The sequence below is a fragment of the Dipteris shenzhenensis genome, chromosome 18 (genome assembly GCF_047967505.1).
Source record: "Dipteris shenzhenensis isolate YYH24624 ecotype China chromosome 18, Dip_SZ_1.0, whole genome shotgun sequence".
NCBI lineage: Eukaryota > Viridiplantae > Streptophyta > Polypodiopsida > Gleicheniales > Dipteridaceae > Dipteris > Dipteris shenzhenensis.
The window spans coordinates 6,906,244-6,933,939 of NC_141613.1; the positions used below are offsets into that span (position 1 = coordinate 6,906,244).

Below are 27,696 nucleotides of genomic sequence, written 5' to 3' on the forward strand. Positions count from 1 at the left end.
TTCATGGGGATCTGCAGGAAGAAGTCTATGTCACACAACCTCCTGGCTTTGAGGTTGTTAATTCTGAAAATAAGGTATGCCGGCTTAGAAAAGCCCTTTATGGTTGAAGCAGGCACCCAGGGCATGGTATGCCAAAATTCATGCACATTTACTATCCCTTGGTTTTTAGAATAGTCCCACAGAATCCACTCTTTATGTCCGCGGGAGTGGATCTGATTTTTTAGTGCTGATTTTATATGTGGATGATATGCTCATCACGGGCCCAGATACTCAGCAAATTGCAGCTTTCAAGGCTGATTTGCGGCAGATTTTTGACATGTCAGACACGGGACAGCTCCATTATTATTTGGGCATTCAGTTTGCTCATGTTGAGGGGGGTATCACGATGTCTCAGTCCAAGTATATTGGCCAGCTCCTTGATCGTTTTCAGTTTAAGGATTGCAAGCCAATCTCTCCTCCAGTAGACCCTGGCTTCAAATTCTCAGCTCATGATGGGAGCCCACCATGTGATATCACTCTTTATCAGCAGGCTGTTGGATGCCTTATTTATTTATGTCACACCAGACCTGACTTACAGTATGCAGTATCTCAGCTCAGCAGATTCATGCACATGCCCAGTTCACAGCATTGGCAGGCAGTGAAGAGAGTCTTCAGATATCTCAAAGGCACTCAGGATTTAGCCCTCTTCTATGGTGATTAGGGTTCACTTACCATGCATGCTTACACGGATAGTGACTGGGCAGGATGTTCCAACACCAGAGTGTCACATACTGGCAACTGTTTTTTGCTTGGCAATTCATGTATCTCTTGGCTCAGCAAGAAGCAACCAATAGTTGCCACATCTAGCTGTGAGGCTGAGTACAGGGCAGCTTTTACCGCTACAGTAGAGTGTGTTTGGCTTCGACAGTTACTTACAGATCTTGGTATTCGCCAGACATCCTCCACTATTGTCTACACTAACTGCCAGAGTGCTTTGGCCATTGTGCGTAACCCAGTGTTTCATGCGCGTACCAAGCATATTGAAGTTCATTATCATTATGTTCGGGAGCGGTTGTCAGTAGGAGACATAGAGTTGTCCTATCTTCCCACAGAGGACAACATAGCAGATATGTTTACAAAGGCACTTCCTCGTCCCAAGTTTGAAGTCTTTCGACAGGCTTTACACTTGGTTCCTTTGTTACATGATCTGACATCCCTTGTACATTTATAGGTGGCTATATCCTTTTAGATGAACATGTGCCACCATGACCAAAAAATACCAGGTATTCTGAGACGTTTCTAGAGTACTTCAGCCCATCCCATGGAGGGGGGTTTGTAGGCCATCTCGTGGTGGTTCTAGTGATGCCCTATAGGCCATGGTATGTGCCTTGTAGGCATAAATATGGGCACTTGTAGTGTTAGTGCCTTTTAGGCCACATAGGACACTTAGTCCTATGTGACACCTAGGACACTTAGTCCTAGGTCTAGGTACAAGTACCTTGTACTCCTTTTTCACTATACTAGTTTTGACGTGACGGCTAATCCATCGACTCTTTTGCAACTTGCACTCTCTCTTTTCAATCGATCCTACAGAATTCATTCAGGACGGCATTGGATTTGTTTTGCATTGCAGCAGGTGCACACATTAATTGGAACAAATCCAATGGTTTTTGGATCAGTGATGAGGACACTCCAGGTCTGGGGATTAACATAGGGTTCACTTGGATTCAGAAGGGTGTCTCCGTTAGGTGTCTGAGATGCCAGGTTGGGGTGGGCATCTCTTCGGCACAACAGTTCGCTCCCGTGTTGAAAGTATCAGGAGGAAACTCATCTTTTGGAGGTCAGCCAGAGTTGACCTTGCATCCAGAGTTGTGGTCGTGAACCAGGTCTTGTTGGGCACTGCCTGGTTTGTCTGCTCATGTTGGTGCAGATCTAGAAGTTGTATCGCTCAGCTCATGAGACCTATCAGAAACTTCCTATGGAGTGGTTTAGATGGCACCTCAGATGTTGTAGCTAGGGTGGCTTGGGAGACCCTCATTCTCCCCACAAGAGGAGGTCTCAATATTATTGACCCGAACTTGCAGTATATGGCCTTGTTCTGCAAGTTTGTAGTATGTGGATTGATGCCTGGACAGGAGCCCTGGAAGGATTTTTTCTCTCGCAACATTCAGTCTTGTTCTCCTTCTCATGGGGGAGATTGGTTGGACAGCAGTAGATGGATCTTTACTTCAGCCATCTCAAATCTCCCCCTTTACCTCTCATGCTTGCCATTCTGAAAGCTTGGGGCTGCTTCAGAAACACACTTCGCAGAGTTCCACCCACCTCTCGTGAAGAAATTCATTGGCAGCTAGTCATGTGGAATGACTCGATTTTGGATGATCATGGCAGGCCACTTGGAGTGTCACATTATATGCAATGGTCTAGATGGGAGAGGGGACCTGCCTCTACTGTAGGTACTTGGCAGGCCTTTATGAGACTTCCAGAGGATCAGAGACTTTTAGCAGTTGGCCACCTCAGAGGGAGTGCACTCAAGATATAGCAGATACAGGCAGCCTTTCCGCCAGAGTGGATTGACACAGATGACATGATGCTCACAGAGTTCACTTAGTGGGGAGCGTTTTCAGGGATGGGCATTTTGTTATAGATTATTGCACTGCAGGATGCACATGAGGATACCCTTGTCTTTGATGTTCGATCGGGAGGCAAACTTATTAGATCTTCTGATGATATTCTTTTGGAGGTTGCTTTTCAGCTTGTCAGGATTGCAGGTTTCATGGAGTGGGGCTGGGATTCATAGTGGTATCTTGACCCTGATCCTATTCTCCTTGTGCTGGGGTCTTGGAAACTCTGGCTGTATGGTGGTTTCCCTATTAGGTTCTTGCAGTGGGACTGGATTGATGAGGGGCACAGAGAAGAGCTTCCCCTTCTTTCGCTACACAATCAGAAATGCCCAGAGATTTCAGCTCAGCAGCAGAGGTTGGAGGCCCTCTAGAGCGCCACATTGGGATAGTTTTCAGATCTCCGTAGTTGTGCAGAAGAACTTTTGGCGTAGGCTCTGGAAATTCCTCAGGAATAGAAAGATCACTCTTTTCTTTTGGCTTTCTATTCATGGAGGGATTGCAATGAACCTGTGGAGATCCAGGTTCAAGGCTGACCCTACTTGTCCTCATTGTCACATGGCGTTCTGCTATGTAGACGTCGTTCAACGTACTAGTTACCATGTCACTTCATCCGAAGATTGTCCATCTGAGAGGTGGTAGCAGGGATGACAAGCAGTGCCATATAATTCTATCTATTGCTGTCTGGTGGTGGGTTACCTTACTTGATTTTAACTTGGCATCTTTAAGAAATGAACTTTTTATTGGGTAACATTTTAGAATTTCTTTTTCCACTGGTGCAGAGACTTTTCTTGTATGGCTTGGGGTTATCTGCCGTTTCCCAGAAATGAACTAATCGTGGAGATGTAAATTGATCTTTATGGCTTAGGGTTATTTGGTGTTTCCTGTCGATGAACAAATCTTGGTGATGTAAACTGTGGAAGCTTTTGACCAAGAGAATTGCAAATCTTTGTTTGTGTGGCCTTTTTTTTGTTAACTAGGTGAATGGACTTGCTTTCAAGCATGGGACCCATTTATTGGCTACGGCATCTGATGATATGGCTTGCAAAATTTGGGATGCAGAAAAAGGCTTGTGCACCACCAATTTGAAGGTAATTATCTCAGTTTTGGTATACATCGAATTTAAGTAAATGCAAGGTGAATAATTAATATGGTTGCTTCCTTATGTTATGTTCAATCGCGAAGCATGCTTGCACAGATGCATCTGCATGCTCTTTTTTTCCTGAAAAAAAGATGCATCTGCATGCTACGTTCATTTTTGTGGACACGTGTATTCACACATGCATTCATGTGGGATGTTTGCATTTTGATGCAACAAAGGTGGCCCTTTAGGCAATACAAGGGCTTTGCGGGCCAAAAAGAGCCTTGAACGATTTGTCATGATTTTTCATTTCATGGTTGTTGGAGTGGTTTCACAGAAAACATGTTTTGTTCGTATCCGATCTCAACTTCCTTTTAAAAGTTTTACTTTCAATCAAGCACACTAATGGTGAGCTTAGTTATTTCGAGCATTTGTAGTCAAATGCTTGTTGCTATCCAATGACAAGCCCAGAGTGTAGTCCTTGTAAAGTTTGTGAAGGGGGAAGTGAACACACAAATGTTGAAGAAAGCTTGATAGCTGAAATGAATTGCACACAACTTTGAAAAACAAAAAAAGCGTGAGTGTTGTAGAAAACTGTGAACCCTAGAACAAGTTAAAGTCTTAGAGTGACACGTGGCATAGTGCCGCATTTATGGTGCAAAAAATTATTATTGCACCATCCTCTCGGGGACCCTAGACTCCTTCATCAAACCAGAGTCACGTTCTTGATCCGAACGTGTTTGCAAGCCATGAGGGCATTATCCTATCCATGATGAGCATAAGCCCAACAATCCCCCTGTAATGCAAAATGGTGTAGCAGTTAGACTTGATTCTTAGAGATTACATTATTAAGCCGCATTTGTTGATAAAAGTTATCATGTATATCAAGGAGATGCATGCATAGGGAAAATTTCTCCTTTGGCAGATAGAGCCTTGGTGAATATATCCATAGATTGTTCTTGGTAGAACAATAGATCATTTGGACCTCTTGATTTTCCATGTTTTCCCAGATGAGGTGGTATCTACTATCAATGTGGCTGATCTATAAAGAGACGAGGCCACTCTTATCCAAACTGCCTTATCATTTGTGGGGGGACCATTGTAGGAATATGAGACCATCTCCTCCAAGTTCTCCTTGGGTTTGAGGGGAGTGGACTCTCAGTCTTCGGAGTTGAATTCCAGATGAATGTGGGTCTGTGGTGTGGAAAAACCGATGCATCATCGTGTACCTAGTTGACCCTTTGACACGAGAAGAGTGATGTGAGTACGTTGCTTGTCTAGCCTCGGATTCCTGCAAAGCTAGTTTGGCACATTTATTCCTATTTTCTAACCATTGGGAATCAGGTTCCTACTTCCTAAGGCTCTCAATGAAGGCCAAGTTGCCTGCTGTCTCTCTTGGAGGGGTCTCAATGGTTGAGGTTGGACCTCTGTCCACCTAGCCCATCCATTCTACAGTAGGGCATCCTCCACTATCCAAATCTGTGCTATGGCATGCTGAACCTCCTTCTCTTGTTAGGGCACATCCATAATCCACACTTTCTTCTACGCCATGGCTACTTGCCAATATAGAACCTATCTAATCTCTCCAAGAGTCCATCATGGTGGTGTTGGCCAAAGGAGTGTCAAAGGCTGCTCGATATCTTGATTAAGCTTACCTCTCTCCAGGGGTGGTGTCCCCTAATGGGAACAATGAATTGCTTGATGGGGCTGTTAGAATGGACCAACAGAGGGTACGCACAGCGGAAGACTGATAGAATAGCCCAGCAGCTCACACAGTGTGGTGTGGGGTGTGGAATCACAAACTTCTTAACTTAATGTGCATCAGATAGATGTGTAGACTCATCAATAGACAATGAACCAGCTAGATATAGAAACCACCAAAATAATATATTTCCGTCCAAAGCTATGGACACAATACAATAGAGATAGATCCAGAGTCCCACCAACAGTGTGGTCCTCTGATCTTACCACAAGGTCCTTCTCCTATCTGTCGGCTATCTCTAGATTCGAGCCTGCGTGCTCCAACTCGAGCATCTGTAGACTTTTTGTCCAGAATGATCTTCTCAACCTTGCGCCCTGTGTGTCAGCCTAGGTAGGCAGCCCCTTTCAAGCTTTGTCTGCAGCACACAGGGCCTCTTGGTCCTCCTGAATGTAGGCCCCAAGGTAGCTGCTCCACTGCTCCAATCTGCTTGTGAATGGCTGCTCCAGAAGATGTGACGGCCTGGAAGCCCTTCTTTTATAGGCCCCCAAGGGGCTGCAATAAAACCGACCAGTCAGCAGCATCCTGGCCGACCAGTCTGCTTGCTGGCCGACCTGGTTGGCTGGTCCAACCAGCCCTATAAAAGGCCCCTAGCCAGGCCCTTTTGGGCTGCTGCTAGGCTGCCCTTTGCTGCAGCTGTTCCAGTATTCACAGGCACTTGTGCAGGCCCCAATCCTGCCCCGCACGTGTGCGCCTTTGCTGCTGCAGCACCCTGCCATGAGACGCCTCTTCTCTTGGGTCCCTGCTGCTGTCCTCTGCTCCGCCTTATGCTCCTGCAGATCAACCAAGTACCCTCCTCTCTTCTTTTGATGTGAGGTGCTGCCCGTTTGACAGCCCCCTCTCTTTCTTTTCTCTTTCTCTGGTCTCTGCCCCCATGGCAACCATAGTGCTGCCCATGTGGCCTTCTCTCAGACACTAGGTTCACCCCCCCATGCCCTCCTCATATGGGGGCTTACAGATGGGGAGGTGACCTTTCCAACAGGGGCTTCTTGCTTATATATATTATATATATATTGTTTGAAAAAAGAAGCCCCATCAAGCTTGTCCTTTGCAAACTCAAAGTTGTTGAAGTCTCCTCCAACAATCTAGACAAAGTCTCATCCATACGGTTTGAGCTTTGCCTTATCAAAAACCTTAGGGGTCTTTCCAATGGAAATGCATGCCATATACAAAATATCCATTGAATCTCCAACTAGGGCTTGATGCAACTATTGCCACACGATCAAACACTATGGTGGATGTGTTGGAGATAAGTGCACACTAGGTGTACTATTTCCCTAGTCTACATTTGTCTAGTCTCAGTCTAGTCTTTGTGTCTTGAGACATATAGGAACTAGGGTCGTTGTCTTTGACCCTAACATTTCTGATGACCACATCATGCTCCAACGATTGATGGTTCTCTTCTTTGGCAGAGAGTTGAGATTGCTTGTAGGTAGACTAGTATCAGATTTGTAGAACCTTTGGACATTTTGCTAAAGATTTCCTAGAAAAGAATAAGAGACACAAGAAAGCTTCTGGTGTGGCCCCTCATTCGAATGTTCCTGTGGCACAGCCTTCTCATCTGGCACCCGTTGTATGTTTTGCCCCTTTCCCATCTTGGGTAGCGGTTAGAGTTGTTGCTCCTTTACCCCCCACAGTTAAGGAGGGGCCTTCGTTTACCCCGGACCCCATCCCCATTGAGGCCACTGATATTCCAGTTTTGGTTTGCGACTAGTGATACCCTTGACTCTTCTTAGGTTGCAGCCAGCATTGCTCCAAGCTTAGCCTTGGATAGGGCCACAAATGCTTCTCCTGCATATCCTTTTCTAGGCCCAACCGATCCATCTAAGCAGGCCCCTTCCTCTTCTGCCCTTCAGTCTCCCTCATTGACCGAGGCAAGGATCTTGCTTCTACTTCTTTACGTTCTTGAAGTGTAGGGATCTTACACACTCTGCAGAGCTAGGCCTATTTCAGAGGAACTTTTTTTGTCCTTTGGTAGATTATGATGAGGAGTTTGTGCCCTCTACCTTTGGTGATGCGGCTCGTAGTATACCTATCGATAGGGCGTCACCCTCCATAGGTGTGGGGGTTCTTTCCTCAGTAGATTCCCCCCTCGGTTCTCTGCATTACTCCAAGAGATATTCGTCTTGCATTACTCCAAGAGATATTCGTCTCAGGAGGGAGTTGTCTTCGCCACTAGGTCGGGTAAGATGTTCTATTCTATTTACTCCTACCGACGATGAGGTTTGTTAGCTGGAATATACAGGGCCTTAGTGGTGTATAACATTGTCGTTGAAGGCACCTTATTCATAATTAGCTTCATTCAGGTGTCACTGGGAATTCTATTAATGTTCTTTTTATTCGGGAATGCAAGCTGGATGCCAGAGATTGTGCAGGTAAATTGCTTTCGGTCGTCGGCTTTGGGCACTAGGGGAGGAACATGTACTTAAGTTTTAGACTCTTTTCTTTCCCTAGTGGTGGGACATGATATCATCACACCCTCAGAGTGGATCCTTCTTTTGATTGGAGGATGTTAGGTTGGCCTTTTCTCAACCTTTATGCCCTCAACAATGGAGGGGCTATGTCCTTTTCTAGAAGAAACTTCTCTCTTGGACCCGCATTATAGAGTCATGTATTATTGAGGTGACTTCAACATGGTGGAGTTGCCTTCAGAGGTGGCATTCACTCACTGGAGATAGCAACTTGGGATGCCTTTCTCTTTCAGTACAGTGGCAAAGATGCTTGGATAGATGATGCCTTTTATAGGCTATAGCTGCCCATCCATGCACGGAGAGACAATTGATTGGGCACTGGATAGAGGCGGTTTAGTATGCATTGTACTAGGGGTTTCCACTTTGGATCATTTTCCGGCGGCTATGTTGATTTCTAAGACTCACTTGAGACGCCGCTCGGCCAGTATTACGATTCTAGATGCATTGAATGCCTCAAATAGGATATGTTGAGATTTGAGTGTCTCATTTGTAGGATGGAGTAGGATCTTCTTCACTTCTGGCAGCAGCTCTTTTTGCTATTACTGATTCCTATGAGAGTCGACACTGGCGCTAGTATGAGACGAGCAGAGATTCTTAGGTGCGATATTTGCCTCAGACAACAATTAGCAGCCCTGGAGAGAGAATAGCGTAAAAGTCCCACAGATGCTTGGATTCAGGAGCGCGTTGCTACAGCAAGGGCTCAACAACAGGTTTCACTAGATCAGAGAGAAGAGTATGCCTTTCATGTTAGATAGTCATTTTGAATATAGATGGGGGGAAGAGTCAATAAGCACTTTTTCTCTATGCATGGACCGAGGCATCATAGAGAAAGTGTTTCTCAGCTTATAGATTCAGACGGGGTTCCTTAGTCAAATCCTAATGGCATCTTATGCATAGCTACAGTTTTTTATGTATCCCTTGTAAAAAGCATTGCCCATGGAAACATTATTGGTAGTAACTGAATAAGAAGCCGGTGTGGGATTGTCTGCGTCCCACATAATCCAAAAGCGATTCGAATTGCCATTTGGTCTTGGTGGACAAACCACCTTACGAAGAGAGGCTGCAACTTTTGGCAATAGAGAAGCCATGCATTGAGGAAAATCCACAACTTCTACCCATACAGCCACAACTTCTACCCATATAGGGAGCGATGCCAAATCAATGCCTGATAATCTCTGGTAGGAGACCAAGGCAATACATGGACCATCTGTTGGCCATAGAAGAGCGGAGAGTGCTCCAGTAAAACCTGTCTGTGCTCTTCATCAATCATTATCACTTCAAAAAAAGCCCTCGCTGCATAATGCACTTTCTTGACATAGCAACCACCCAGGGTGCTAGTCAACCAATTACCAACATCTGTAGTAGCAGGCACCCATCCCAGAAAGAAAATAATGATGGCATGTTTGACATAATCCTTCACAGGGTGGAAAATATCATCTAGGAATCGGATCATTCCAACTTTTCCTTGTATCCTCAAAGCCCTCATGCATTACTTCATATACCAGCTGAGTCTCTACAGAGGCATGTAGAGGTCATCCTGACCCATTACCTGCTTTTGCTTTTTGCTGTGAAGTGATCTTTCTTTGTGAAAGGTCTTCTCATAAGGGCAATCCGCCATTGTAGCAGAGGGAGAGAAGGAACAGAAAGACAGCAGAAGCCCAAGGGAGTATGGAGAGAACATAAAAAAGTACGACAAAGTACGGAGTGACAGAATGGACAGGTACAAACAAGCAGAACGGACACACACACACACACACGCACATGCATGCACACACGCACGCATACACTTTTTTGGGATGAAAATACGCACACGCACACACAGCCAGCTAGCCACTCACCCTTGCCTTTGGAAGACCTGTAATTGTGACCACAAGTCTAGTTTTTCGTCATCGTGTTTATATTTGAACTCATATTCCTCTTGAGATTAATTATATTTTACAAAATAGAAGTAAAGCCGAAATCTATGGAGAATGAGAAAAAGGTGGCAGAAAGTACGACCCTCCCATAATACATTCTGAATTTGTGCTATAGCATGGGTGGAGAAGGGGAGTGGTGCATGAATGTACAAAGAGGTTACTGATTTGAGACTCTACCTCTAGCACTTTTCATGTCAGTAATATAAGGCACTTCTGTTGACATGTGCCTCCTTGAACCCTTGGCTAAGTGGGTATAGGCGCCTTGTGGCTCTTCATTCTTCACTTCCATGGCAGGATTTACATCTGTAGCCAGACCTTCATAAGTTTTCAACAGGTCACACCATGACTGTTAGTAGTTCTGGGCAAAATGTAATGCCCTTCCATGCAGTTTGTGCCTATATTGAAGTCACAATCTTGGACTTGGTTGTCTTATGCAGCTCTAGGCCCTCCACCTTGGTTTTTAACATAAAGTTCAAATTAAAAGCTGATTTCCTGGGATATAACGATGTCCTCAGGTCTTGGGTCTTTTTGGTCTCCAAAATTGGCATTGGAAGGGCTGTTATTGTTTTGAGATAACTTCGTTAATATTCCTGAGCCCCCCCTTTTTTCTGAATGGACACTTGTTGTTATGCTTTTGAGGGCCTGTTAGCATACGAATCTTCTCATTTGTGAGTGCCTTTTCAGGGACATCAGCATGGAGTGTATGGAGTTTGCTACCAACCTCAAGGGCATGTGCTGGCAACTGCATCTTTCGATCTTACAGCAAAGATATGGGATCCACGATCTGCAGAAAGCATTCGCACACTCAGGGGGCATCTGGAGGATGTGATAGGTGTTGATTTTGATAGCTCTGGTAATCTACTTGCCACCGGAAGTGATGACAAGACCTGCCGAGTTTGGGACCTTCGCACAGGAAATGTTTTGAAAGTGCTGGAAGAACATTGTGGTGAGGTGAAACGGGTGGTTTTCTCTCCATTTAGCAGATTGTTGGCAACTACTTGTGGTGACACTACTGTAAGGCTTTTTGATACATCCACTTTTGAATGTCTTCATGCTTTAAGGTATGTTCATCACCTTCTTGTGATGCAAAGAATACATTAGTATATTGTAAGAAATCCTAGATTTACTATATTTAGAAATGTGCTAAGGAACAGAAAGGAGACTGAAATAGCAGAGAATAAGGAATATTTGTATTGCTTTAGTGTCTGTAGTGTGTCATCCATACAGTTGGGCCTCTCTTATATAGAGAGTGAAGAGTCACACATGAAAAGGTGTGTACTCCAAAGTGTATGTGCATGAAGAGGTGTGTACCCCTTGTGAAGGGTGTGACCCTTGATGAGAGGGTACATTACAATGGGAGTGTCTCTTCAATAGAATGTCTCTTGTGAAGGGTTGTGCCTCATAGGAAGTGTCCCGTCGAAAGGGCATACCCTTCTACAAGTGTCCATTCATTAAACCATCCAAAAGTCTAAGGTATAGAGAAAGGAATACGTCACAGATCGTGACATATATTAATAAGAAGCTCTAGCCAGATGAAAACTCTATATGGTTTGTATCAATATTATGTTGATAATGTGCTTGGATTAGAGTTTGAATAGATCCTTAGGAAACTTGATCAAATGATTTTGTTGGATGGTAGTGTTAATTTGTTATAAATTGTAAGTTGTTGTAAGTAGTGCTTGAGCCCTTCGAATCTTTAATGCATGTCAAATGCCATGTAGATAAACTCATGCCCCTTGTTGGTCCTAAAAGTCTTAACATTTTTTAGTTTCATTTTTTTACTATGGCGAGCTTTGGTTGAATTTATGGAATGCAGATGACTCTTTGTTTCCCCACAAGAAGTAGACCCCTATCTTCATGTTGAAAGTAAAAAAGAGATAGAATGCTCATGTTGAAGTTTGATTTTTTTGAAATGATTGCCTTGCTTGCTGGCCCATTATGCAAGTCCGACACATATCCGGGGATCTAGGTAGACTTCACACCAGTGCATTCTCCTTCATCCCAGAGATTGATCTAGGCTGAGATGTTGATACCCATCATGCCACAACTTGTTGAGTTGGTCTTCGACATGAGCTGTCAGTGTTGTCACTTTCTAGAGATTGTCATCAGCGCAACCTTAGCAACCATGTACTTATCTTTGTCACGGGTGCTGACACTCTCCTTGTAAAACTCAACCTTCTTGTCCTTTGTTGCATGAGTAGAGAGAACACTTGCAAAGTTTGGGAACAAAGGGTGCTTATGTCAACATTGTGATCTCCCTCATGCTGGTTACCTATCTTGTTTACTCACACCTAGAATTGTCCCTATTGACAGTGGGGATGAAGATGGGTCTACCATTTCCGCTTGTATGTCGTGTTTGGAGAGAATTTCTATCAACATACCACACATCATCTGCATTGCTTATCACATTTCCTCAAGTGATTCATCATTGATGGTGATGAATCGCTCCTTGTTGATGACGTTTTTCTATTGGATTTGGTCTCTTCTCAAGGTTTTATGTTTTTGTTCTTCTTGTTAGCTGCCTTCTTTCTACATTCTTTGATGTAGTGTCTCATCTTGTTGCCATTCAAGAAATTGGCCACCTTCTTGTTGGAAGACTCTAAAGCATAGTTACCAAAGAACGGTGTTCCCGAACTCATTCCACGTTCTCGAACGTGTACCAGGTTTAGAACGGCAGGGAGCCATGTTCCCTTGTTGTCGGAATGCGCTCCAAAACGTGTTCCCGCATGTTCCCTTTTAGTGCAGCGTGGAATCAGCAAAATCCCAAAAACAGTGAGGAACAGCACTGTGTTCGCGTTGCCTCACTGCTCAGCCCTCCACTCTCTCCTATCTAACCAGCCTATAGTCTACTAGCCTCTTAGCTCACTCACCTCTCACAGCTCAGCCCACCCTTTCTCTTAGCCCCCTCCTCTTCTCACTGCTCAGCCCTCCTCTCTGAGCCCCTCCTCTGAGCCCACCTTCTCTCAGCCCCCTTCTCAGCTCCCTCCTCTTGCCTCCTCTCAACCTCACCTTGCAGATCCGGCCCCTACTCTCAAGGTTCAAACTTCTGCACCTGTTTCTTCCAAGTTCTTACTGCTCAGCCCCTCCCTTTTGCTGCATTTTGTTGCAGGGGTCTCTCTCTCTCTCTCTCTCTCTCTCTTCCCCCCCAAATCTCTCAGTTTTCAGTTTTGAGTTTTTGAGTTTTGAGTTTGTGCTCTTGGGCTCTTTAGTTTAGCATAGCACTCAGCATGGGCCCTAGCGCGCCCTTTACTTCATCCCACAGAGACTACCTTTTGGGGGACGGACTTATAGGAAACATATTGGTCCCACATAAAGAGACTTCAGGCTCTTCTTCTCGCATGGATGATCTGAGGTAAGCCATTGGTCCGGCATTAGATCATACTTGCTGAGTTTGGGGCCAACCCTCTATAGCTTGCTGCGGTCTTCTAGGTGGTCACAACCTCCATGGGGTCAGGGACTTTGGTACCATGACAGCATGACGACACAGAATATCATGGCTAGCCTTGACTTCATTTATGGCATTGGAGACAGAGGGGGATCAGAGGAGTTGGTACGCTCGGACATGCAAGTGGTTCGCAGGCCTAGGGCTACAAATGGACAGATTGCCACCGTTTCAGTATAGCCTTGAGGCTCTTTTTTTATTCCACTTGCCTGTTAGGAGGTGAACCATGTCATCAAAGAGGATCTCTTACAGCTCTATACATTCAGGACCTGGTTAGTACCTACTGAGCTTTCGGTGAAATTCAGCTTCTACAATGATCATTGCTTACAAAACTTAGAGGAGGGGTTCATCGAACTGTCGGGCTACACCTAGATTCATCTCCCACATGCATTGAGGGTCTCGATTGTTTAGTTTCAAGTATCTTCACATAGGCTATGGGTTGAGACAGGATGAGCAAAGGGCATCCCACACGAGAGACAGGATGAGATAGGACGAGCAAAGGATTGGGACGGGACGAGCGGAGGGCATCCCATGCGAGCGACGGGTCTGCACATTATGTGATATGCAAGAGACCGAGACAGAGGATCACTATGCGTTCAGATGCCCTTATTGGTTTCGGCCCACTTGGAGAGTTCTTGGCACATCCAGATCTGGCAAGTGGCTGTTTTCCTTCTTGAGACCCAGACCTTAGAGAGCGCTTTGCTCTAGCTTAGAGCGGCTTGTATGAGTCACTTTTGGTTTGTACTTTGTCTCATAGTCCCGCGAGGCCTCCCGTAGACGTAAATACATCTTTCTTTCTTTCTTTCTTTCTCAGCTTTCCATCTAACCTGTCAATAGCCCGTTAGCAGCCCGTCAGCGTCGGCAACAGCTCATTAGTAAGCCGTCAGCAGGTCGCGGGAGTACTCTTTGCAGCTCTATCAGTTTGAGTTTAGGAACCCCTAGCTGAGCCAAACCCCTAGCTCAACTTAGAGGGTTAGCTTAGCCAGGGGGTATATTAGATATGGCCCAGCTGACCCTCTTCGTAAAAAACCCAGCAACCTCCTACAGTAGAGCCCGATACGCTTCAGTCACAGCCAAGACACCTTCCCCATATGCAGATATATATGAACGAGGTGGTCTTTTTGACCAACCCATTATTGGGTATCACGAATAGATTTGCTTCCTACAGAATCAAGTGCGAGAATTACGAATACAACCGGCAGATGATGTAGCTCGAATCCAAGCTTTGGAAGGACCTGGTAAGAAGGAAGTCATTGAAGAGGTTGTAAGACTTGCAATGCTCCTCCCCCTCCCCCCCAACTAGTCGCTGCAGTCAAGAATCTAGTCCAAACTGAAGTGACAGCCAAGCAAGAATTGATTGTGGAGTTTGATACAAAGGTAAACAAAGCTGATATCTAGGAAGAGATTAAAGAACATGCAGCTAGAACGGATAATGCGCTGAAAATCAGAATTGGGGGGCTCCCGGATGGATGGTATAAAGAAGAGGACTCATTCAATGATACCTTTGCAAATGTCAAAGCAGCCATGCCTACTATTGACTGGACAGTTGACTCAGATGACAATCCTGATGATCTTGATGACGATGGTGAAGCTAGAGCAGTTTGGAGGATCGATTAGCGTAATGGTCATGCTATCATTACGTTCAACTCACGAGATGTACATATAAAGATTATACGAGATCCCCATAAGCTGAAAGGAACTAATATATGGATAGCTGAAGAAGTCACAAGAGCTCAACTTAAGGATAAGGCAACAGAATTAGCCAAGGTTAAGGTTGCCAAGAAGGATGGTAAAATGGGCAGTTTATCGTGAAGGAATAGCACTCATTAAGGAGTGTTGTAAATATTTGACGTTGGAGTTGACGCTCAGAAGCAAAGCAGAGAGCTTTTCGCAAACAAAGGGCTCTCCTTGAATCTTTAGAACAAATGCCTAACTCTGCTTGCAAAGAGAGGCGAAGAGCTCTACCAAAGGGGCAAGGCAGTCATTCGACGAGTTGGATGATTAGGGGAACGGATAGTCAATCCCTCGTTGAAACCAATTGACCACCCGTCTGGTGTCATTCGTGAACAGTCCGTCCGACAGACGAATCAACTGCTTCTCCATAAGTGACTGCTAGCTCAACGTGTGTGGGTCATTCGAGCAAAAGCTGTTGGACGTTGTAGTCGATAACCATTGGTTGCTTAGTGTCAGCACACATGAGAGCATCGCCTTACACGCATCGGCACTCGAGATCCTAGCCATGAGATGCTAGCAAACTGATGAACAACCATGATGTGGAATTCTGCCCTTGCACCGCCCATATCCATCGTGATGTCGCCAATTGCGCCCGTCCACGCCTCTGTAAAACCTTATAGTAGCACCTATTAATTCATAGGTTAGATTAGCACCTCGGGTTGGGTTAGTTAGGCTAGGTCAATCTAACTAAGGTTAGGTTAGGCTAACTATTGGTGGTCTAACTATCCTAATTGTCTTAGTGGTCTTTAGGTTAGTGTCCCAACAGTCTCAAGCGATCTAGGACCCAACCCCCGCTCCCAACAAAATAAAAATAAAAATAAGAAAGAGTTATTCCAGCCTCTTTCCAAGGCCTTCCATAGCCCCATTTGGGCTCATTCGGGCTCCGGTTCGAAGCCTCTTCATTGACCTGCATCCCTAGCTTCTCCATCGACATTTTTAGTGGTTCTTCTCACTATATCAAGTGCTCATTACAGCAAGTTTTGGCCGCCTATTTCTCTTGAGTTGCCTTCTTTTCTTTGCTTGCATTCGCACTCGCTTGTGGGGCAGCCGTGTCTTCCAGATTGGAACTTTCTTAGCCACATTCAACCTTCCTTTCTCTTGTGGCAATTCACCATGGCACCCAAGTGTGTCCCTTGTGTTGAGGAGGCACTACATGACAAGGATAAGGCTTCTCAGCATGAGCATACGTCTCCCACAGTGGGTGCATCCACTTGTGGACCGTGGTACATGTGTTCCTACTACCACTCAGTTGCTCTCTCCTACATCTCGGGATGTGCAGGCTCAATTCCTTGCGGCATTCTCCTCCATGCTCAGTACATCTCTACAGTTGGGACAGTAGATCGGTCAGCAAATCTCTCAGCAGGTTGGCCAGGTCACCGCACATGCATTACTGGACAAAGGTAAGCAGCCTATACCCCAGCATGGGGACCAGTCAGACAGCTAGGATGCATTCTCCGCACCACACGGGGTTTTATGGCAGATGTTCGACGCACAAAAGGATTTCAGCCCAATGGAACCCTTTCGATTAACATCTACAATCCGTTGTACCCTATCACATTGGATGAGTTGCATCAAATATTTTCCCCTTTTGGGCTTATTGAGAAGATTGTCATGCATTAGGTTTCAGGTGGTCTCCAAGCTGAAATACACTTCGCCTCATAGACTAGTGTATTACAAGCACGAAACACCTTGCATGGTCAGGATATATATGACAGTGGTTTTGGTTGTACTTTACATATTCAGCTTTTAGATTTGACAGAGATGTCCTACTATGCTAAATGCCCCAGTATAGCATTGACACTCCATTTGTCCCGTTCCAGGGCAACGAATTCAACCCAATCATCCGAGAGGATCTTCTACAGCTACACACATTCAGGACCTGGCTAGCACAGGCAGAGCTCCTTGTGAATCTCAGTTTCTATTGGGACCACTGCTTATACATTTAGTAGAGGGTTTCATCAGGTCCACCTACCACATTCACTCAGGATTACCCTTAGAGCAATTACGCGTGTCATCGCATCGACTTCGTATTGAGAGCGGGCGTGCAGAGGGGATACCTAGGGAGAGTCGTATCTGCACATTGTGTGAGCGCCATAAGGTGGAGACGTTGCCCAGTTTACTATGAGATTCGTGGACGATACCATTGCCTTTCTAGAGACGGATTCGAGGGCCTCTCCAGACTACTCTTATACCCAGACTAGAGATGCCTGGCAGCTTTTATTTATGAGGCAGTTCGACATAGAGACCGTCTCATCAGATGAAGGAGATAGGAGCAGGGACTGTACTCGTTCTAGAACATCCCTGAGTATGATCACCGAGTTCTTCCAAGCAAAGCAGGTTGCTATCTAAACCACGGTTAGTAGGAGAGACAGAGACCTTGAGACTGAGACACGGCACACCCGGTAGAGGACATACGCACAGATCACACTCATTGACATCTCCTCTCTCTTCAGACTGGAGGTGCAGCCGACCGGGGTTACAGTGGCGCTTGTCAGACGTCGGGTAGCGGCCAGGAGGGCACGACAGGTTACTCATCCACCAGTTAGCAGACAACGATCCATTATAGGCTTCTTGCCTGCATTTCCTAGTCCACCGTTGGGTGTATCTTGATGTTCTATATGCCTATAGTATTGTATTGGATTAGACTGTGTCTCCACATGAGGATGATGATGCCAAGATGGGTGCATAGGTTTATGGTGGACATGTACTATGATATCACTGACTATGTCTACACAATTTTCTAGCATGGGTTAGGATGCTCGATTAGTAGCTCCACCCTTTTGCTCATTGTATCACGTTTTTCTTCAGTCTCATAGACCCATCGGTCTTTAGCAGATTTCAATAAACTTTCTTTCTTTCTTTCTTTCTCTCGCCGACAGCACTCTATCGCCGATTTCATGCCCCCATTGCCACACCCACCCTGATGTCTTGATGATGATGATGATGATGATGATGAGATAGTCGACTACCGACATGACATGACTATGCTGTACTTTGGATTTAGTACTGACATTTTGCATATTTTGCATTTGCATTGGTGTGGATGCTCGTTTAGTAGCTCCACCACCACAGCTCGTTTGTACCAGGTTTTTCACAGTCTCATGGACCCATCGGTCTTCTGAAGACTTTAATAAACTTTCTTTCTTTCTTTCTCTGTCTCTCTCTCTCAAAAGAGCTCTCAGATACACACATACATTCTGAGCACTCTCAAAAGAGTCAAGACACAAGTGACAGCCTGTTCCAAGGCATTTCATCTAGTGCACTAGTGTTTTGTTCGTTCCGGCGAAATGTTTCACCTAGAAACGTTTCTACATGTTTTGCCTGGGCAAAACACATTTTTTGGTGACACTGCTTGTATTGCAAGCAAAAGAAGAAACGACTACATTTGGGAAGCTTGGCTGCATACTTACAACACTGTGCCATGAAAGATATAGAAGATCTCCAAAGGTGGCCACAAGCAGGAATGACAGGAGGTTGGTGACACGAGTAGAAACCGCCAAAACCAAAGGACAGCCACAACCAAGGAGTCTTCACAAAGGTGGCCTGTGATCTCGCTATCCAAGACCTAACTCCCATGCAAACACTACGTCACTACTCCATGCAAATCAGCACGTGTCTAAGAACCCTATCCATAGTTTGCCTATTCCAACATTCCATAGATTTAGAAATTATACTTTTTGTCTTGAAGCATGTTTTTCTACTGTCATGGCTATTCTTTTTTAAGCCCCATGGAAATTTGTGCTTATGATTGAAATCCACACATTACCATGAATGGTGGACTCAAAACTTGGTACTCTTTTATTTTGCAGGTCCCACAGTGACCACGTTTTTGATGTTGCATGGTCTCCTACAGCAGATTTTCTGGTTACAGCGAGCCATGACCATCTTTGGAAGCTCTGGTTGCCCAAAATGCCACGAATTGGCTACTCGGCTTTGGTGTCAAACTTTAGTCACCTATAAGGTCACAGGATTTACAGAAAAAATGACCTTGTGGCCAGATTCACATGTACCATGTGCCCTGTTATAAAATGTATGGTCGTATATAGCTCTTACTCGGATTCATAGCATTCTGCTGTAAAGAAAATGTGATCATTCATGTCTGAGATATTCATCATGATAGAATGCAAAATTTCTATTTGCAGTCTTCTCTTTATTTTCCAAGGGTGTGAAATAAGACTATGAGACTATGTGTACTTTATTATAAGGATACCGTGTATCTTGTCAAACCAACTCACACCTTCATGAATGATATTAACAGACTTCGATGGTTAACTGCTCAAAGTTCTTGGTAACAAGCTGATATGGTATTCTTTCAAATCTTTCATATCTAGGGATAATTTTAAGTTCACAATGTAAGGAAGCTAACGTCAATACTATTTCGATTGCATGACACGAGGTTTTGTGGAGTCCTCAAAAAGAGATCTACTGTACATACTGCATGTTCAAATTGCTCATCCTACTTGGGATGGGTTGCTCTAAAATGGTCCTTTTAACACCATCCAATGTGACGAGCCTATGTAAATGTGGGCCTTAGTTACACCCTCCCTATCTATTTAAAGACTTTGGAAATGTATTTGACGCTATCGCTTTTTTCTTCTTACATGACTTGTCTGAAGCTTGGAATTTATAGAGTCAAAACAGCAAATTTGAGTCCATATATGGTTTTGCTTTTACTGTCCGATCATAATAGAAAGAGGCACTCTAATTTTGGATTGTTTTGATTATAAGATTCCTGTATTTTTCTAGTTAGGAAGACCGTGATCCTGTTTCGGGGGGGGGGGGGGGGGACGATTGCAGGTTTATATTATAATATCAACAATTTTTTGTTTGATGTTATCAATGTTGCCAATCTACGTCCCCCAGCTTGAGAAGGTTGTACATGGTTGCCAATTATTGATCATACAAGTCTCTCACTTTTGAGGAGTGAATGTAAACTTTTAAAAATGTGGTCTTGTATTAATAATACCATAGAATTACAAAGTCCCTATTTATTTAAAGATTGTGCATGGTTTGGGAATTAATTCCATTGTTTTTCTTCTTAGATGACTTGGTCTAAAGCTTGGAATTTATTGAGTCGAGACAATAAATTTGAGTTTGTATAGATGCCTACCTTCAAGGTTTGTTCATGATAGAAAGAGGCACTTGATTTCAAGATTACTTTGATTCTAAGACTAATGGGTATTCATGGTTAAGCCTATATTAACCTAATTAGGAAAAACAATATCTTGTATTATTGATGAGTTATATTTTCACTCAAACTACAACATGATATTTTCAGCTGGACCTCAAGCTATTCTTGATTTCTTCCTATATCACCTTAGAATCACAGATTAAATTCTTATCCAAATTAAACCAATACAATTAGAAGAACATCTAGCAAATTTTTAAATTGAGCTTTATAACTTATTTTTAGAATGGTGTTTCTTTTACAACTTCTCAGGTTCAATCCTCTACATTGTCTACTTCCATATATTTGTCTCTTTACCATTATTTATTGCACTTGGCACCTAATGGCATCCAACATTTTGAACTACTCCAACATTGGATCAATGTACCTTGTTTGGCTTAAAAATGTGCCCTTCGCTTTCTCTATCTTGACACATAGAATGTAAGGCAAGAATCCCAGATTTAAATTGTTTGTAGCAATTGACCTCTCCTTCATGAGCTTGTCGTTGTTGCTAATGACATTCTTTCCCTTGGGTGCTTCTGCCAACTCCCAAGCATCATCTATCGAAATGCCCTTATATTCTTCTTCCACGGCATCACCCCATTCCTTGGATGGTGCTACCTCCTTGAAATCATAGGTCCCACCTATAGACTACTAGTTGTCTTCTAAACTTCATGCCTTAGCAATGTCCTTTGCTCACTTTGGCATGGCTTAGACGATGTGACTTCATGGTCATGTTGACCATGGATTGCATCGTTTGGTTTAGAATTTGCACATTGCCTAGGGGATGTCGCTTATTCTAGTGACTACTCGTACTCAAACTAGGTAGGATGTCATCATGTATTCCATATTTTGTGGATGTCAGTAATTTTGCATCTCTGACATTACCAAAGATATCTACAATTTTATGGATGTGTACAGCTCTACATCTTTGACATTGTTACCAATCACTTGTTTGTTGCTCTTCCATTTGATTCTTTATAACCAAGATTGCAACTAGCTTGCTTTAATTTCTCATCAAATCAAATAAGACATCATGGGAAGCTTAAACATTTTGTGACTTGTAAGATTGTACAGACTCCATATGCTTCCTTTGGTGCCACATCGCAAAAAGTATTGATAGAGGGCTAATAGTGCTTCTATCCAATACTTAGGCATGTCCTTAGTTTGCATCATGGTCCTTGCAAACACAACAATGGTGCCATCTTTTTCCCACTAAACCATTCTATTGGTATTTTCTTAGGCAAGCAGAATTCTCTACATATTTGGAAAACTTAGAAAATGCTTTGGATATTCTCCCTCATTGTTGGACCAAGGCATCTGATTCAACATGATTGAGATCAATTCACTCATATATTTTCTTGAACACCAATATGTACACGTTAGCTACATCTATGTGTACATACTTCTATTTCCTAGAACATCAGCATATACAAATTTATAATCCTTTACATAAAATAATAACAGACCTATAGATACTCAAGAGTGAATTCTAAGGTACCAGTACAAAGGTCATTGCGTAAGTAATTCCAGCATAGAATACACAACATACCAATCGATACTCAAGAGTGAATTTTAAGGTGCCATTACAAAGGTCATTGCATAAGTAATTCCAAGACATTCCCATCTACGAGATTGTCAAGAATAATGTTGGGGGACCTCATTATCACAGAATTGCAAAGGCATCTTTGCAAAGTCTTTCCTTATGATGTAGTGATGTTCTCGACATACCTATGTAGGTTTGCATTATTCACTACATCTACTTTGTATAAGGTGTCCTTATGAGGGCACACGTTGCTTTGATAATTGTTGAAGGTGTTGTCATCCTTTTATGTATCTCTAATATCTCTATGATCCCAATTATTATGCATACTTCATCATCCAAGGAACACAGAAGAACACTGTGCATCTTGCTTTTGTCGATTATGACATTGACTCCCAAAAAATGAATTCTACTTTATTTAAAGAAGCCAAATATATTCAAGCAACATTCTTATACATGGAAGCCTTGCATCCTATACAAATGAGATTTTTCTTTTTTTCATGTGGTGTCAAAAGTGGGTTTTATTCAACTTTTATAACAAAAGTGGTATTTTATACAAAAGAGATTTATATTTTGAACAACAATTTCTCACATTATATGCATGCATGTATTGGTGAATTTTCTATCATCTTAAGGGTGCAATTGAAATGCTCAAAACATTCTATAAAGGATCTCATTGCATTTTGTTTTACTTAATCTTTCCTCAAAAGAAGTCACTATTTTGCACTTTCTATTACAGTGCTTATCTTGTTGTTCCTTTGTTTCAATGTTTCTTTATCTTAGATTGTCATCTATTAGTTTTTTCATGCTCTTCTTTATTCTTTGAATATTTAAAAAAAAGCAATATTTGGATACATTCAAATATGTGAGCATACTTTGAAAAAGAGCAACAATTTAAAATAACATTTTGGGTTTATTATACATTATAACCCTTTCAAATGAATGCCCATTCTAATGTCCACTCCAACTTTATTTTGTAAGCCCTTGCATGAGATAAAAACTCAATGTGGAATTTAAGATATTTCATTATGCACTTTTTTTCATCATGGAACAAAATGAATGATGTGGAGTATATTTGATCGAGAATCCAATTTAGGAAAATATCCTCGATGGAGAACCAAGAACTCATATTAAATACACCCTCACTTATGACCCTTTTTTCTTTTATTACATAAATAATAGAGTTCAATAGTAGCTACCATAGCAAGTAGTTCTAATACTGGTGACTTTTGCAAAATGAAAGACGAGGTAGTTATTGTAGATGGGGAGCTTTTAGATGACTATAAAACAATAAGCTACTAAAGTCCATTACAGCTTCTAAGAACACTTTGATGTAGTAAGCTCTTGACAGAGTGCATCCTTGAAAGCATTTATTAAGGAGTTAAAATTTCGAAAGTTCTCAAGATAAGCTGAAGAGGACTTGCAAATCAAAATTTCCTTTACGAAGTGTAGTAGAAGAAAGCAAGCATAATGATTTGTTTTAAACATGCTTTGAACAAATCTTTCAATATCGATGAGAAGTTGTAAGAGTGTCCCATATACATATTTAGAAAATAGGATATGGCAACTACAAAACAAACCACCACCCACTAAAAAAAACTGATTTTGTTTTCAATCAATCTTTTCCAATATATGATAAGTGGACTCAATTCTAGTTTGTTTAAGCTATCCACAAAGATTGTCATGAATAAAAGATATCATGACAAATGAATGTTGTTTCATGCTCTCGTTTTTTAGAAGGCACTATTATTGTGAAGGTACCTCAAGTCAAAGCACTTGTGGCAACAAAGGAGACAACCTATATTTAAGTCCTTCTGACATATGATTGGGTTTGATAAAGTACTTCAGCTTGAGATTCCTTCCCTTGCATCTTTTAGGAAATTTAGATAGATTGGCCTACCTTCTAGGACCCTGAGCCAACCACACTAATCGAAACCCATTTTTGGGGCTACAAGATCAAAACTTTCAACTCTAGAGGCATAGGATACGTGTTCGGGATCTCAAGGTAGTTCCATGGCCCCAACTACTAGGAACTTGGAGCTAGAAGCTAGGAAGATGATCCTCCTCCCCTTGGCACCCGCAAAGAGGGGGAATTAGACTACTAAAGCAAGGAAGAGGCCAGGGGAGAGGGTATGACCTTGACCTTCCCCCAAGGTGGGGGGTGAGGCCAAGCTCAAACGAAGCACATGAGGTGGAGGAAGTAGGTGAGTCTGCTAAGGCAAGGGAGAGGGGCAGGTGACAAGGGTGAAAATAGTAGGGGGTGGAGCGAGATGGAGAGAAAGGGGGGGAGGGGGGAAAATGGTGTCACTCCGTGGTGTAGAGAAAGCCCACTACTTAAGCAGGTGCTTGAGAACTGTGGACCTCTTCCTCTACAATCATGGAGAGGAGCATCAAAAGCTCCCATAACTTGCTGCTATTGTTGGAGGGGTGTTTGGGTGCTTTGAAAGTCACCTCCTAGGGCATCTATACTAGAGGAATGAAAGTCACCTCCTTTGTCTACCGCTTTCTCTATTATCTGGCTTGCATTGTGCTCTTGTCTACCACTTTCTCCATTATTTGTTATTAGTGACGTTCCTTCTTATCTCCTTTTTGGGGGTGTTCTTCCTGTTCTATTCTCAGCACTCCGTAGCACCTCCGACTAGTGTTGTGTCATAAGTTCACGTAACACACAGTGTAGTGCAGCTGAGGGAGAGTTGTGTCATAGGTCTACGCATCACCCACTTCACGCTTCTCACATCAATAGCCTTAGGCCTCCGGTAACACCTCCGGAAGTGAGTGAACCTCCCCCTCAAATAGGCCTAGGGACTGGTGAAGCGAAACTAAACAAGGGGTCTACTGAAGTTGAACCTAAGGCTCAACCAATAATGCAAACAAATTATTTTACCTTCTAAAGGAGGAGAACCATCACTATACCCTTCGCATCATAGGGCAGGCAGAAAAAAACCCTTTTTAACGATAGCTGGCAAAAACTTGATTTTTTTTGCATAACATCTTCAAGAGTCTCATTAGAGCCCGTTTTCGCGGTGGCAAAAATGCTAGGTCGTAGCAATAACAAATTATTTTACCTTCTAAAGGAGGAGAACCATCACTATACCCTTCCCATCATAGGGCAGGTAGAAAAAAACCCTTTTTAACGATAGCTAGCAAAAACTTGATTTTTTTTGCATAACATCTTCAAGAGTCTCATTAGAGCCCGTTTTCGCGGTGGCAAAAATGCTAGGTCGTAGCAATAACAAATTATTTTACCTTCTAAAGGAGGAGAACCATCACTATACCCTTCCCATCATAGGGCAGGTAGAAAAAAACCCTTTTTAACGATAGCTGGCAAAAACTTGATTTTTTTTGCATAACATCTTCAAGAGTCTCATTAGAGCCCGTTTTCGCGAAAAATGCTAGGTCATAGCAATATCTTCAAAAGTTTGCAATGATCCCATGACTGATCTAAACGACATTCATGATGCCAAATTGTGGCAATGTGCCACCGTGGGGGAGACGGTGCCTTTGCTCTTGTAGCCAATAGTGTATGTCTAATCCAGGTTCTTGGGCTGACACGAGCATCGTTTTTGGCTGACACGAGTAGGCATGGCAGACAAGTAGAGGGCAGGAAGAAATGCCCACCTACACTTGAGCGACGCTCTTGTAGTGTTGATAAGCACTATGTGGGAACGAACTCTTAGTTCAGCAAAAGCTTCTTCGTCCTACCCTTCCTGAACCCCACACAACATTCCGAAATAGTGCTAATCTTGCCCTAGTCCTTGCCTAAGTTAAAGATGACCCTCATCTTCTTCCTCACATTTTAAACAAGATGAATGCTCATGAAACATTGATAAGGCCTGCCTCATATGCGCAGCTTGGAAGAGAGAGAGAGAGAGAGGACTTGGATTGGAGCAAGGATTAGAGAGAAGAGAGAGAGAGAGAGAGAGAGGGGAGGGGGCCTTGCTAGAAAGAAAGAAAGAAAAGAAGGAACTTGGAAATTAGAGAAGGGCACAAAAAATGGATTACTTTAAACGTAACAAAGTGAGTTGCGTATCGATACATTTTAGCATAAGAATGGTTCCGTACAAGAGACAACCGTTGGTATCTACGAAGACTCGCCGCTAAGGACATCGCCTTCTCCATTGCCATCTCCAGGGATTTGTAGGGCAGCTGCCCCCCACAGAGAGAGAGAGAGGAGAAGGAGACAGTGGGAAGGGAGGGAGGACGCATCGGCGAGCTCTCGGAAGAGAAGCAGCAGAGTCTGGCACTCTTAGAGCGATTCGCAGGAAAAAGAGAGAGAGAGAGAGGCGCTCCCAGGCCATGGTCGGAGCAGCTCTTCATGGCGCTTGGGAGTGGTACAAAGCTCAGCTTGCATTCAAGCCCCTCCGCACCCAAATCCTCACCTCCGGCATCTTGTGGGCTTCGGGAGATGTCATGGCTCAAGGTCTCAGCTTCTGGTCGCAGCAACAGCAGCAGCACCACCACCGAACATCCCTCACTCTCGCTAACAAGCATCACCCTCCGGTACACACCACACATTCCTCTCCTCCAACGCGTTCCGCAAAGGTCTTTGTCTTACAACGGACTTACACAAGCTTTTGTTCGCAGTTGCATACCGATGCATTTAGCGTGGATTGGAAGAGAGCTCTCACATTAAGCATTTTTGGAGTCGCATTCGTTGCCCCCGCGGGTCATCTATGGTGCGTTTTTCTTGAAATCCTCGCGGATGATTGGGCATCTACAAAGGAAATCGATTGAACATTCGGTTCGATAATGTAACGCTCGCAGAGAGATATATACACAATCTATCGACCTCGAGAAATCCGTTGCAAGCTTGGTTTATTCCCACCTTTAACTATTTTTACACATTTTTACAGCTTTTGGGACTTTCCACAATATGTCCATGTCACAGTATATGTCTGCTGTCTCCAAGTTAATTGCTAAATGAAGCTACAGAGCTGCTTAGTCTTGTCCTTGCTTATCAGCATGCAATCGGTAAACGCCATTTTTATGAATGCCAACAGGTATGAAAGCTTGGATTATGTTGTGAGCAAGCGCTTGAATCTCCAAGCAGGGTCGCTCAGATTCATCAGCGCCAAGTTGGTTGCAGATACCCTAATACTTGGGCCCTTGCATCTTCTTGCGTTTCTAACATACATGGGTGTCGCCTCTGGCAAAAACTTGGAGGAAGTTAAGGGCATACTTAGAAGAGACTTCATTCCTGCCTTTATCACCGAAGGCTCTGTGTGGCCACTCGTGCAGGCCGTCAATTTTCGTTACGTGCCAGTGCAGCACCAACTTCTTTATGTGAATGGCTTCTGTCTTGTGGATAGTGTTTTCTTGTCATGGTTCAAGCATCAGGAAGATGCTGCCTGGAAGAGATGGTTGATGTCTCTTGTCTCTCCAAAACCGACCTGATTTCTTGGCAGGAAAGTGAAATTCTAAACGTAGTCCGATTCATTGGAAGGAAACTGCAATTTTTCCTCCCATTGCAGTCTCATCATTCTTTCAGAGAAATTTCTGTTGTTCGTATGAAAACCCAGTCCTTATTCTCTGTCGTTTGCCCAGTAAATGCACTACTTCATTTGTTGTCTTGGAATCTATGTATCTTCTTGCAACCACCCCCCCAAAGTGTTACAACACGTTATAAGGACATTATCGAGTCTCCTTTAAAAGTTGGAGTTCTTGCTGTAGTAGATTCAGAACAGAAAGCCCCGTTCCACGAGCTTAGTCATATTGTTAAGGCTTCTTCCTAACCTTCATACCATACTGCCAATGAGACTACCCATCAATGCATTGCACATATCCTTAACTTAAGCTAGCTCTAATTGTTTGACCTTTAGGCTGATCTTTGTGTCTGGCTATGTATGCATGATTATGCTGGGATGATCAAAGTTGGTACCAAGGAATTATTTCAGCAAATGGGTCCTCCCAATCGAAAGGAATTTAAAATATTAATAGAAAAGGGAGGAGTGGAGGGATGGAAAGGCAAAGGGGAGTGCTTAATGAG

The 27,696-nt window shown here is 43.4% G+C and overlaps 2 protein-coding genes across 2 annotated transcripts in view; both read left to right on the forward strand.

Moving 5' to 3' along the window:
* LOC147890744 (uncharacterized) overlaps nucleotides 1-19,288 on the forward strand; it is a 33,884-nt gene extending 14,596 nt beyond the window's left edge. Inside the window, exons 2-4 of the mRNA XM_087389058.1 lie at nucleotides 3,578-3,688; nucleotides 10,509-10,885; nucleotides 18,810-19,288. Of these exons, the coding sequence (XP_087245184.1) occupies nucleotides 3,578-3,688; nucleotides 10,509-10,885; nucleotides 18,810-18,960 (639 nt within the window). The 3' untranslated portion in view covers nucleotides 18,961-19,288. The remainder of the gene's footprint in view (nucleotides 1-3,577; nucleotides 3,689-10,508; nucleotides 10,886-18,809) is intronic.
* A 6,585-nt stretch (nucleotides 19,289-25,873) lies between these two features.
* LOC147890745 (protein sym-1-like) lies at nucleotides 25,874-27,478 on the forward strand. Its single transcript, XM_087389796.1, has 3 exons — nucleotides 25,874-26,210; nucleotides 26,295-26,386; nucleotides 26,711-27,478. Exons 1-3 carry the CDS (start codon nucleotides 26,007-26,009, stop codon nucleotides 27,102-27,104), a joined length of 690 nt encoding a protein of 229 aa, XP_087245922.1. The 5' UTR covers nucleotides 25,874-26,006; the 3' UTR covers nucleotides 27,105-27,478.
* The last annotated feature ends 218 nt before the right edge of the window (nucleotides 27,479-27,696 follow it).

Excerpts from the sequence above, each read along its gene's own strand:
- LOC147890745 (XM_087389796.1), top strand. The coding sequence starts at position 26,007 with ATGGTCGGAGCAGCTCTTCATGGCGCTTGGGAGTGGTACAAAGCTCAG. Across the intron at positions 26,211-26,294 it reads CTAACAAGCATCACCCTCCG|TTGCATACCGATGCATTTAG; the intron begins GTACACACCACA and ends TTTTGTTCGCAG. Across the intron at positions 26,387-26,710 it reads GCCCCCGCGGGTCATCTATG|GTATGAAAGCTTGGATTATG; the intron begins GTGCGTTTTTCT and ends GAATGCCAACAG.